Source organism: Corvus hawaiiensis, chromosome 2 (genome assembly GCF_020740725.1).
Source record: "Corvus hawaiiensis isolate bCorHaw1 chromosome 2, bCorHaw1.pri.cur, whole genome shotgun sequence".
Taxonomy (NCBI): domain Eukaryota; kingdom Metazoa; phylum Chordata; class Aves; order Passeriformes; family Corvidae; genus Corvus; species Corvus hawaiiensis.
The window spans coordinates 26,093,996-26,107,450 of NC_063214.1; the positions used below are offsets into that span (position 1 = coordinate 26,093,996).

Genomic DNA, 13,455 nt, shown 5'->3' on the forward strand with positions numbered 1-13,455 from the left:
ACTTTTGCTAAAGTTAGTTGCCTCATAGACAACACTTTTCCTTCAAAGCTTTAAGAAAAAGCCTCTCAAAATTTTCTATATTTGAGAAGCTCAAATATAGAAGCTGAACTGGAATCTCTTGACAAAAAGATGCAATGTGAGGAAAAAACAGTTTTGGAAGAATTTCAGCTGAAAAACTTGGTTCAGGTCTGTGCTCACTTTCAGATGTTTCCAGGCAAAGTGAACAACACTGGGGGCAGTAACTAGGACTCCTCAGAATTATTTCATATTCATATTCTAGTTGCACCCAAGGGCCCACTGGTAATGATGCCCCCCATAGGTTGGTCCACATGCCTTTGAAGAATAGGCAGATGAAGAAAAAAGTGAATTTTTTATTAAGGGCTTAATTTAGCTAAATTGAGTTGAGTCTGTGCTACCACACTGAAAACTCCAGTTGGTTTCCTAAAAGTCTGATCCCCTGTAGTCCTCTAGCTGGTTTTGAAGTACTCTGTGCTCCCCCAGCAGAACACGCTCTCTCTGGCTGACCAACCCACAACTGCTACTACTTTGTATCTTTTTGGGAGCCCCTGTTTTCAAAAAGACAAACTCAGACGAGGTCATGTGCTCCCTGCTCCTCATATTGATACAGAAGAGGGAAATGCAGGCATGGTGTGATAACAGAGGCCTTGAAAAAGGGACAGAGGATGCAGTGCAAACGAGAGGCATGGGGTGATGACAAAAGAGGTGCAGGATACCAACGTAGACATCAGCTCTACAACCAGCTCACTAGTAATCAGATAAAGAAATGGGGACATGAGAGCTGGACAAAACAAGTATTAAAAAAGAAAAAAAAAAAAGAACAAAATTCAATATATGTAAAAATTCTCCATGTGTGGTAAATCTGGATGCAGTGTGGACTTGAAGGCCAAAGAAAGAGGAATGAAATATAAAATGTTGCTAAAAAAATGTATAAACCCTGCTCCATACGGATCTTAGATGGAGAAGGAAGTGTATATCAGCATTATGTTCTTCCCTGCAAAGAGAAAGATGGGATGTTTGCCGGGAAGCGTGGAAACTGATTTCAACTGGTTTATTACTCAGATTTTTTCCAGATAATAGTCTTTATTTTTTCTTCTCTAATAATTAGGTCTAGGTAAATGGTATTTGTTAATTAGACTTTTATGATTTCAATTTCATGAACAGTAAATTCCTAGGTTTGCATATACTACTTGTTTCTTTATTGTCTGTAAGCAAGAGTTTGAGTGCAACTGTGGCACTCAGCAGAATCACAGAATCATTTAGGCTGGAGAAGACCTCCAAGATCATTGAGTCCAACCTTGACTGAACAATTCTGTCAGCTACACTATGGCTCAATGTGCCACATTCAACTGTTTTTAGAACACCTCTGGAGTGGTGACTCCACCACTTCCCTGGGCAGCCCATTCCAATACTCGACAACCCTTTCTGTGTAAGGGACATCTTCCTGATATCCAACCTGAACCTCCCCTGGCACAGCTTAAGGCTGTGTCCTCTTCTGTCACTGGTTGCCTGAGAGAAGAGACTGATCCCCATCTGGCTACAGCCTCCTTTCAGGGAGTTGTAGAGAGTGATAAGGTCACCCCTGGGCCTCCTTTTCTCCAGGCTAAACACCCCCATCTCCCTCAGCCACTCCTCATAGGACTCACTCTCTAGACTGTTCCCCAGCTCTGTTGCCCTTCTCTGGGCACTCTCCAGCACCCCAATGTCCCTCTTGCTGTGAGAGGCCCAGAAGTGGACACAGGACTTGAGGTGTGGCCTCACCAGTGCTGAGTACAGGGGAACAATCACTGCCTTGCTCCTGTGGTCACTCTATTTCTGACACAGGCCAGGATGCCATTATAAGGTGGCCCTCTTGGCCACTTGGGCACACACTGGCTCATGTGCAGCCACTGTTGACCAGCACCCCCAGGTCCTTTTCTGCTGGGCAGCTTTCTGACCACTCTTCCCCCAGCCTGTAGCGCTGCCTGGGGTTGTTGTGGCCAACGTGCAGGACCCAGCACTCGGCCTTGTGAGCAGGTGAGTGATAGCCATGAAAAAAATAAAAAAGAAGCAATGAATAAAAGAAGTAATAACTTCCTTAGGCCTCCGGCATGAGACATTCTCCTGCCTTCCAACTTGCAGTATTCCGTAAGACCAAGCTCCTCTTGTGATGTTTTCTGGAGAAGCTGGCAAGTGAGACATACTGCAGTCTGCTGCCAACCACAGGTCAATGGGCACTCGGGGAAATTTTCCTCTAAGGCAGGAATCGAGCAGACTTTTAAGTTACTGCCTCTTCTAGTCCAGTCCTGAACTCAATGATGCATCTTTATTTCCTTTCTCTTGATGTGAGAGAGACCCTGTTATGATTCCTGGAGATTTGTTTTCTGCATGCAGGAGCTATGCTCAGTCTTGGCTGTACTGCAGCAACAGCTAAAACCCCGAAATGCTTTTGTTGGTGTGACCTGTTCAGTCCCAGACCATTTTGCTAAAATAAGCAAAAAGAAAGGCAACTGGTGTAGTGTGTTTTGTATTGCTGAGCAAGGCACCTTGCTGATTCCGCTGCTCTCATTTCTCATACTGTAACCATCTTTATTGAAAGCATTCATTGCCATTCACCTTTAGGAATTTAATTTGCATAATCATTTTTTCTTGCAGGGCTTTGGAATTGGCTGATCTGGACTCTCTACTTCAAAATATCTTAACTGTGCTTTTCAATATGCACACAATGCTGTGAGCTAGAACAAAACGATCTTGTTGTGTTACCATAGAGACTTCCAGGGTCTAAGAAGGGTTCCTGCTTGAAATCGGACTGTTAAAGGGACAAGGGCTGTTAAAATTTGATGAAGGGCTTAATCCTTGACCAGGCAGTGGTATAAATCAGTGCCACCAGGGTGAAATGAACTGGCAGTCCCCATGCAGTGCTTTACAGACAACACTCTTCAATCCAACTGGTCCAAAAGGGGCTGTCATCTTGGTAGACTCAGGGGAAAAAGAAAAAAAATAAAAGAGGTGGAGGGAGCAGGGGAAAGGTCTGGGACATTAACTTGGAAATCCTGAATCACTTCATGCTTTTCCTTCATTTTCCCCCCACCTCTTTTGATTTGAGTTCTAATTAAAAAGCTTTCCTTTGCACTTAGACAACTCAACTTTGCTTTTCAAGCATACATTTTTTAAACACAGCTAAATGAAGGCAGGCATGAGGGAAGGTGCAGGGCTGACAACTCTGCTCTGGAGACTGAAGTCCTGCATTCACAATTAAAGGCAAGTAGTTGGACTATAGCTGCATTCCTGTGTTGTCCTGGTGAAAACAAGATTTGGACTGAGAGGACACTACCTTCTATGATCCTGTAGAGTTTTTAGTGTTGGTGCTGTAATTGCCAGTTATAATGACTATTCTGTGCAATGGAGGGAAGAGAATATGCCTTGCTCTATACATAAAGGGAAGCAGAAATTGGTTGGGAGTAGATTCAGTAACAAAACCTTCTGGCATTTGTCTTGGGACTACAGTGTCTGGGCTGCTTGTGTGAGCATCAAAAGAGTGCCTAAGAATCCTACTTGCCAACTTATTTAAAAGCTCTAGCAAAATGGAGTGGGAGGCTGTACTCTGACCCATATCAAGTTAATTGGTGTTGACCCTGGAGTTAAAATTCCTAAATGGGCATTAGAAAGAGCACTGGTGAACATGTCTTGAAAATTCACCTTTTGTCATTATCTGACAGTGGTGGGAGGTGCAGATCTGCCTTATGTTATACATGGAGCTGTTTTTTCCTCTCCAACCGTGGCTGTTGATTCAGTCCCATAGAACATCCTGGCTCTCAAGGCTGGTGAAGGCAGAGTTTAATCCTTCCTGCTGTCCTTAAGTCAGCTCTGATGACTTCTTCCTCTGGCTTAAATCCTGGCTCTGATGGACTCACCTGATGACTGTTTCATTATGTAAAGAGCACTGTAGTGTCTCTAGGACAAGACAGTTCTGCTCCCTGTCTTTTTGCTGTGAAGCAAATCCTTTCTAGTCCAGGCAAATGTGAATTATGTACACCCTGCCTTGCACAGGAATCCATGTCATATTGTGCCAAAGCAGTGTGTTCAACAGAGCTAAATTTGTGCACATTCAAGACACTCTTAACTCTTCAGGTGCCATGTACTCTCATAAATACTGTGTGGGCCATGACTAGCACTAGGCAACAGCAAGAAATGCTGTCACTAATAGCTTGGGAACTTGCATTCCTGTCAGCAGTGATTTAGAGGATGGTTTAGACTTTTTGCAGGACAGATGAAAGGGAGATCATCTGGCATGGGCTCTGGGCAGCTTCCCAGCAGCATAGCAAATGCTGCAACAAGGAGAGGCTTGAGTCTGAAGTGGAGCAGGGGCAATTAGAAATGTTAGCCAGCAGGTCATGTCAAAGTGCAAGCTTAGTTTTGTTCTGATACTACTTCATTCTTATGTTGCTTCTAAACAGAAGACTTCGTTTGCTTCCACATGGCTGCCGAGATTTTTTAGGAGTCACCCTTGGGATGCCATTGGCTCCCTGTGTTGAGGGATTAAGTCAGACTCGGAAGATGCTGAGCACTTGTCCCATGAAAACACCGGCAGGTGGGGTGAGGTGTATTTAACAGCTACTTCAGTGTGGTGACAATAGGTACCATCATTCTTTATAGGGGAGAAACCTTGCCCAAATTGACCTTTAGGCTAGTAACATGTATCCCCCTCATCATTGCGTCGGTCACCTCTCTCACCCATGGGTATGTTGCACTGTGGATACCAAAGATCTGAGCCCTCTCCTCCGTCAGTCCAACAGAGATGCTTTGCTCAGCTGCAGAGTAACATAGACAGTACTGTGGTCCCTGAGCCAAGCAATCATCTGCAACTGGAAACAGCCATGAATGTATTAGAGAGATACCTACATTGCTCTGTGGGCTTGGAAAGCTGGTGTTTGCTGCATGTGGAACTTTCTGTCCTGTTCCCTCCAGACTGCTCTGTATATCCTCAGGGTTTACCTGGGATAATTACCTGGGATATCTCTGGCCTTTGTAGGTAACTTACTGGATTTAAAGTTATTTTTGCAAGTTATTCATACAGGCACCATTAGTGATACCAAAATTAGGAGAAGTGGCCATATGTCCACTGGCACAACGATTTTAGCCTCTTGTTTTCCTGGATTCCTTATCCATTTTCATTCCTCATTGGAAAAGCAAGTAAGTGGCTGAAAAGCATTATGCATGGTTACTAGTTGCCAGTGAAGATCAAAGAGTTAAGAAATGCAGAAGACTGCAATATCTTTTATTAGATCAGCAGATGTAACAAGGAAAAAAACAGATGAGTTTTCAAGCATGGAAGCTCTTCTTCAGGTCAATGTGCCCAAAAGCATGTTGGTATTTTCAGCTACATCAGCTGGTCTAGTAAAAGTTATTGCTTCTCCATAGAAGTTATTGCCCCTCACATATCTTTAGACCATCACAGCCACAGCAACACTGCTACTAAACAAGATTCTCAAAGACCCATTTTGTATCGCAACTGCAGGAATACATCCACATGAGTCCTAACTTTAGTGTATTTCTTCTCAATTTTGTCATCTATTTATTTTCTGTCACAGCTGCGTGTAATAAATTCTTTCAGCAGTTCTGGGGAAAAAAAAGAAGAGTGATTGATTTCCATTTTCTGAGCTTTATGGGGTGTGCTACTTAGAAGAGTTGTCATTACCACCATTTGCTGGTGTTTAGTGGAAGATTTAATTCACCTACTGAAATGATTTGGGGAAATCTGTCGATGTACAATTTAGAAAGTTCTTATGTAAATGGCAGCATTATGAAATGCTTTTATGTGGACACAGCATCCCCTGTTTCCTGACGGGGTGGCAGCATGTGTCTGACAGGGTACAATGGACAGTTGTTAACCACAGCAAGAACAGCGTGTCCAAAGAAAAGGTTTAGTCAGAGCCTTGGGGACCAGTTTGTATAAAACATGTCTGCATGGGCAGGATTTGGGGGAGTGAGTGAGAGATGAAGGATTTCAAAATGTTGAATAAATAGCTTTGGTTTTGTAGACATCAGAACGCTTAGGGGACTTTGGGCAGGAGAAGAGGGGAGGGAAGAGGATTTTGTAGCTGATGAGGTTTGCTTTTACTGTGGGAACAGCCAGGGAAAACTCAGGAGATGTGAAAACATGCACAGAGTTGACAAGATTGTGGATTATCTCAAAACTCATTGGGATGCTCCAGGATAGACAGGAATTGCATGTGTGAGGTACATAGAAATTTATTTATTCCCCACACTACTGGTGGAAAGGAGCACCTTGCAGTGCAGTAAGCAAAATCAGCGTGTCACAGGTACTACAGGCCTGTGATGAAGAAACCAGACAGACCCGTGTGCCCATGAGGGTTGAAAGGTCTAGGGGAAGCAGTGTCTCAACCCAGCTCCTGGAGTTTGGCTGTATGGCTCCCTTCCCATGAAGTGGGGACAGCAGGGAGAGATGGCTCTTGATGTGTGGGTCAAAGTGGTTTTGGAGAAAGAAACGACGCAGTGGCCTACTTCAGTGCTGAGAAGTTTGAAAGTACGCCTAATCCACCCAGGTTTCCATGGACACATCCGCTCCTGCCATCTGGCATCGAAGGAGTGCGGAAATTTGTTTGTTTTTTCAGGGCTGGTTTCCCTCAGATATTCCTGAGGTCTCACTATGTGGCTGACATGCAGGCATAGGCCATTGCTGTGACAGGGATCAGGTTATCCTGACCAACACGTGGACTGGGCTCACCCCAAAGCCTACGCTGGCAGTGCGTTGGATTCACAGCACCTGCAGTGGACTGCGCCTGATGCTGGACAGCGAGGGCATGTGAGAGTAAGCCAGTAAATACCCACCTCTCCCAGTGCTGATGCTCCTGCTTGTTCCACTATGCAGGCTTTCAAAAACACAAACCTTTACACTTGGGACAGTATTTCCACATAACCAGTCCTGTGGCCAGTAGGAAAAAAAATCTGTGATAGATGAGTTGACAGGGTTATTCCTGTTTCTTCTTCTGTTTAGTGACCTCTGTTTTGTATACACAGGTGTTCAGCAAAATAAATCAAGGGTTTTGTTTGAATTAGTTTTATTGAAAAGCTACAGACATAGTTAATTTGGTGTATCTTTGAAGGGCTGTCATATTTCTTCTCAGATAGGATTAAAACAGTTCAATCTGCAAGCTCTATTTCCTCTGTCAAAGGGAGATAACCAATTCCACAGACTGAAGTTATTAATGATCAACTGAGTGAATTTTATCCATCTCTTTATATCTTGGAAGGACACCTCACTGAAGCTGATTTTGATCAATTTGTAAGCAATGTCACCTTCAATAAATTCCCATCTGACAATAGATAACCCAGTAACAAGCTGGGAGACAGCAATGGTGATGTAAGACCTGGCACCTATTGCAGCCCTTGAACCCAACTGCATCCCCACTGGGTTTTTAGAGCCATGTTAAGGCAAAAGGGGAAAAAAAAAAAGTAGAATCATCCTGGAAAAAAGCTTTCTTTTCAAATTTGACTCACAAAGATGTTTTTCATTGAGACATGAGAATTGCATTACTTATCATAATTCTTTCAAAACAAAAAGGTGGGAGCAGTTTCTTCCTTTTTTTTTTTCCTTCTTTTTATTTTTTTTTCCTTTCCTTGCCCAGCCTAGCATGCACAATCTTGGAAGTATCTTGGATGTTCAGTTTAAGGATCCTGTGTGTGTTCTTCTGAGCAGTGTAGCACAACTGAGTCCTGCAGTGGTTATCTGCCAGCATTTGACACCTGGGATATGGCAAAGCATATCTCTTCTATCCATGATGTGCTATTCCATTGATGCCAAGGAAGAGGTATAGACACTCACTGGTGGGAAAATAGACTGCTAGAGCAACAAATAGCTGTGCTCATAGCTCTAGTATCCAACTGGCTGGAGTGTGCTGCACTGACTGGATAAATGGTTGGCATAAGCCTAACATTTTGGGGAAGGCTCAAGGACAACTAAAGTGTAAATTCAGAGTTCCAGGAACAGTATCTCCTCGTCCACGTCCTCTCTGTACAATCTGCAAGCTATTTTTGGAAGTGGTGATAAGGTGAAGAGGGAGCCAGAGTGAGAGGACTGACTGGTGCATCTGAAGATTATTATTCCCTGTGGCTGCTCCATCCTTCTGGAGTGTGGCCACAGATTGTTCTTGCAATTGCTGCAAGAAGCAGCTAAAGTCACTTGCTGTGTCACTGTGGTTTGTAGGTATGGTACAGTATCTGGTGTGCTGACGAGATCTGAAAGCTGATTAAAATACTCCCTGCTCCTAGCAGCTTGCATCAGGAGGGAGTAATTTGGGTCCATTTTGGGCAGAAATGCTTTCTCTGACTACCAGGCTCTGGATTCACATAATGCTCACTGCACTTTTTAGGAAGCACATTAATTCATCCACTGTACAGGGTGAACTGATCTTTGCTGTTTACCTGCCAGCTGATGCACAGCAGGATGCAAGGAACAGTCCAAAGTGAGCTGGGATGGCATTTGCTAAATGCAGGGTGTCCTTATACTAAAAAACACACTTATTTCCATTAGGTTAAGACAGCTTCTGAGTCTTGGCAGATCAGGAAGGCAGTGCGGCACTCCTAGGGAGAATATGCAATTTTTCTTGTTTTCATTTGATTTGTCTTTGCATCTTTTCATTCTTGGAAGTGATCTGTAGGTGTAAGGGTAGTGGCAGGCCATTGTGCCCAACATGCTCTGTGCTCTCTGCCCTTGACTTTGATGAAGGAGGTTATGTTTGGCAAGAAACATTCATGGGCCTTCATTGTAGGTGAATATGTGGACATACCCATTGTATTCCTCCAGGTGGTCACTGTGTGTATGCCCAAGGATGGGGGTTTCCTGGAACTGCTTCTGATCATAAAATCATCATGTTCCTTTGTCCTTTTGCTTGACGAAAAATACAGCAGGTCAGCTGGAGGAAAGAGAAGTGGTCTGAGGGAGTCTGAGAAAACTTCCCATATTGCCACAGAATAAGGGGAACAGCTGGGCTGCGACTCTCCCTTCGATGCTTTTCTGAAGTGTTATGCTTCAGCTGCTTGAGCTTTTGCCAAGAGCTGACCTTAATGGAGCAAAACCCTCTTTTAGCCTGCTTGCCATGGCAGGGCTGGAGTGATGGGTGCTTTGCAAGAGCGCTAGAACTGTCAGACCACCCGTATTGTCAGGTTTCATGTCTGAGAACATGCAGCCTGCACCCAACAAACCTGGAAAGAGACTGGAGGGTACATCCCCTGAGTCACCATGTGGCGCCTTCTCGCCTCTCTCTTCCACCACTTGCTGAATGAAATTGAAGCTTATGTGGCAGGCAGCAATTTTGCTGCCTGATAAGGGTAGGTCAACTGTTGCTCCTTATAAGCAGAGTTAGTACTTTTATTTCAGAACCAAGATAATCGGTAAACCTGGACTGCTGGGGTGATGTTTTTGCCTAGTCCTCTTGTAGAAGTGTGTCAAAGCTTGACGCTGGGCAAGGCAGAGCTTAATCTAGGCTGGTGAGATGGTAGTTAGCTTGCCACATACTGTTTTCATGGGCACCAGCTTGCTTTTTTTCATGTTGCTTAAAGCAATTTCTGTTTTGATACCCCCGAGGCTTTTCCTTGCCATTTTCACTCCAAGGCACAGCTCTCCTCCACCCCCTTCACAGGGGTAGTGCAGCCATGTAAAGGGTCAGAACACCTTTTCAAGCAACCGAGGAGGCAGAAACCTGAACAGTGCTGAGCAATAGGGTAATCTGGGCAGGGGGATGCTCCCAGGGACTGTGATTGGGAAGGAGGTTGGGAGAAACATCACAAGGTGGATTTGCTGCCTGCAGGATGCAAAGGCTGCATAGCTGTGCTTTGGTGGGGAGGAAACTTTGGGTAGGGGAATGAAGCAATTGGACATTTGATAGAATTGTTAGGGGGTTTTCCTTGCCAAACTGCTTACTTTCACAAAGCAAAATTACCGTGATCAGACTTGGACAGGGAGCTGGCTGTGTGTGAGGAATCAGTCTGTGCAAGCTTTCTGCTTTGATCCTTTCCCCAGATGATCACCCTAAATTCATAAAGGGCCCCTTTCCTCCTTTCCCACCCTCTACATATACACTTGATGTGTGCTGATTTCCAACTGATTAATTTTTCTGTGTAGCCTTAAGGACTGCAATGTGACAGTGACACAAGCTTGTGACACAACTTGTTGGTGATTCCTGTATGACATACTATTGCAGTTCCCCAACTCCAAGAACTGCCTCACACCCTTTAGAGATACCTTGGTCGATTTTGTAGGAGTGCTGAATGCTCGTGTTTCCCAGACTCCTGAATGGCAGAGTTAGGGTGGTTCATACCTTTGCAGTGTTTATACTGTGCGCTGCAGTGGTGACCAGTCCCATGCAGCCCATCCCAAATATTTTGCTGTGTGCTGCCGCTGTCGTCTTCAATGTAGCTGTAGGCAGGCTCTGGAAAGAAGAAGCCCCCACGCTGCCGCGATGATCCGGAGGAGCTGTGGGGGTGCAATCTCCAGTCCTGCGCTGGACCGCACCTCCTCACCCCGGCCCATGTAGCATCCCTACGGATGCAGCGGCGCCGGGTTGGCGGGGAAGGGGAGGAGGGGGAACCCCCAATTTGTGCGGAGAGAGGCGGAGGGTGGTGGGACGTGCCGCTGCGCGCCGGGACGGTGCCACGCGGGGGGTGACAGCCGCAGCCCGGCGGGTTGCGGGGGCGACTCGGGGCCGCCAGGCTGCGCTCTCGGTCCGGCCGCCGCGCCTGCCGCCCTCCCCGGGCGACCGGGGCTTGGGGCACGGCGGAGCCTCGCCGCGAGCGGGCGGTCCCGGGACGGCGGCGGCGGCGGCACCACCGGCGGCGGCACCTGCGGCGGCGGGGAAAGGCAGGGCTCGGCGGCCCGCTCCGCGCCCCTCGCCCGGCCCGGCATGACGCGGCGGCGCCCCGGCGGCGGCGGGAGGTGGGTGCCGGCAGCCCTGGCCGCGCTCCTGGCCCTGAGAGGTGAGTGCTGCTCGGGCGGAGCGGGGCGCGGCAGCCGCGCACGGGGCATCGCCCCGGGGCCGCGGGGTCGCCGCCGCCGGTGCCACGGCGGTGCCCCGCTCGTGGGGAAGTTTTGATTGCGGTCCCGCCGGTGATGCTCGGGAATGCGGCGGCGGGCGAGTGCTTTTGCAGGCAGGCGTGGGGAAAGAGCGCTGCTCTGCTCTGCTCCTTCTGCTGCCTCCGCTGCACCATCCTTCCTACTGTTCTTATATATACATAGTCTATTTATTTTTTTTACGGTGCTGTAAAACTTGCTTTAAACTGGGCTTCACGTTAGGCTCAGTTGTCTGGGCCTAGCCCCTTGGTGAGCTCACCTGTGTGGAAAACTCTGGTCTGTCCCTCAGGCCCTGAGGCAGCGGGGAACTTTCCGCAGAGATGGTGACAGGCTGCCCGGAGCCCCCTGTGTCCCCCCCCCCCCATCCTCTGCTCTGCCTCCTCCTTCCAGGCACATGGCGCACCGCTTCAGCTCTAAGATACGTGCCTGCCCCAGGGGACGTGGAGACTCCACCGCCTCCCGCCCTCTATAGCCCTTCCGAAATAAGGTGTGTACCGTGGTGTCTGTGCGGAGAGGAAGCAAATTGCGTATGACAGGTGCTACTCACATCACTTAGTGCACTGCCGGGGCGCGCCAGGAGGTGCTGCATTAAGGGCAACAGAAGAAACTACCAAGTGCAAGACGTTCAGACTCATCTGTTGATCAGGTGGCAATGTCTTCTTTCAATAATGCTAAACTTTAGAGCAGGCCTGCTCGGTTGTGGTTTACTGAGGTCTAGAGGGCAGTTTTCTTAAGGTCTGCCCTTTAATGCAGATACCCACTAAGCAGTTCTGCACAACTGTGCTTAGCAGTGAGCAGCCCACACCTTTGATACAGCTGAGCCACCTTCACTGCTGGGAAACTGGGAAACCTGCTGCAAGAGGTCCCTGAGACAGCGGGAGAACAGTAAGAAATGATGGGATCTCCCATGAGAAGACCAGAGATGTCTCAGCAAGGTCTAGATGAAATCTCCTCACAGTCGGGATCTGGGTGGAGTCCGCTGCTTGAGTATCTGTGCCTGGCTGTCACTGCCCTGCAAGGCGCAGCAGGCTTTCCCCTCTACCCAGGATCTGTTTAGAAACAAGTCTTTTGATGGATAAGATGAACTTTTCACAAATACCTCAGCCTCAAAAGCACCTTGGGTTCCTATCCTTAGAAAATGTTTGGGAGTCTGAGTCTCATGCATTAACTGGAAATTGCAGCTGCTGACTTCAAAGAGATGAATTATGGAAAAAAAAAGTTTACTAGTATTAAATTGAGAGAAATAATCTCAGCTTTCATACTTCACACTATTGATTTGCTTTTTGTTCTTTTCCCAGTTTGGAAAGCAAGTTCAATTACTTTCAGGTTCTCAGTGCTACAGTTTTTTTGTCTGCAAACAAACAAAAAACCAGACATTGCAAAGGTGTAAATGTCTAGAAAGTTACTGGGCTTGCTCCAGTTAGAGGCATATAAGCAGTGAAGTGCTTCTGTTGATGTGATATCACTGCAAAACCACAGAACAATAATCAGATTTAAGGTTGAAATCAAAGGAGTATTTAATTTTCTTTTAAAGCAGAAAGATTGACTCAATATTTACTTTTTCTGGTTGAGGGCACATGGGGACAATGACATTGGAGACAACTAGGTGTGGAAACACTCTTTTCCATGAAATATTTATCTGCAATAGTGTAATGGTTTTTCTTGCACTTTTCTTGAAGACTTCATAATTACCTGAATGAAACACCTGTGTCTCAAGCTTGACTTTTTTCATTTTGTCTTAGGAAAAGTCTTTAGAAGATGGTGGTAGATGAAAATAACTGTGGTACACAGTTATTTCTGTGGTACACAGCATGGCCATATTTTCAGTGGTTCTTGAATGTGAAAAGAAAACACTGTAAGGGATAAAGAACAGACATACACCCAGGAAAGCTGAAATTAAATTGGGAGAGTTTTTTCTAAACAACATTTGCAGAAGATTAGTAAGTGTGTTTCTGCTCTGGGCTGCCAAGTATGGCTAGAAAGAGTGATTTTTAAAATTTTTTTCCTTTCTTGAGATTTTAGACTGGTTTAGAAGATAGAAGGAAAATGAGGGGGTCTTATGCAAAGAGATACCTAAATTAAAAGTAAGATTTAAAAGTAAAAGGATCAGAAATTGTTAAGAGTGTATAAGGCAGCAAAATACTTAATGCCAAAAAAAAGAAAATTGTTGGGGGGAAAAAAGCCCTTGGAGGTCATTTCATCATTCTCACGCTTTATACCTACAATAATATACAATTAGACTTCACAGTGATATTTAAATCAATTATTATAATGCCATTTTCTTACGTTGTTTTGCAATTTATAGAATAGCAATGGTTCTTTATAACTGGTGCTAGCTGCCCACTTTTTCTGGGCCTATTGTATCCATG

At 45.9% G+C, this 13,455-nt stretch overlaps 1 protein-coding gene across 2 annotated transcripts in view; it reads left to right on the forward strand.

Annotated features, from left to right (window-relative positions):
- Nucleotides 1–10,895: 10,895 nt before the first annotated feature.
- Nucleotides 10,896–13,455, forward strand: part of IGSF11 (immunoglobulin superfamily member 11) — a 105,732-nt gene continuing 103,172 nt past the window's right edge. The window contains exon 1 of one of the 2 annotated variants that reach the window (XM_048294271.1): nucleotides 10,896–10,992. In XM_048294271.1, the coding sequence (XP_048150228.1) occupies nucleotides 10,920–10,992 (73 nt within the window). In that variant the 5' untranslated portion in view covers nucleotides 10,896–10,919. The remainder of the gene's footprint in view (nucleotides 10,993–13,455) is intronic. The other variant, XM_048294268.1, reaches the window with a different exon arrangement.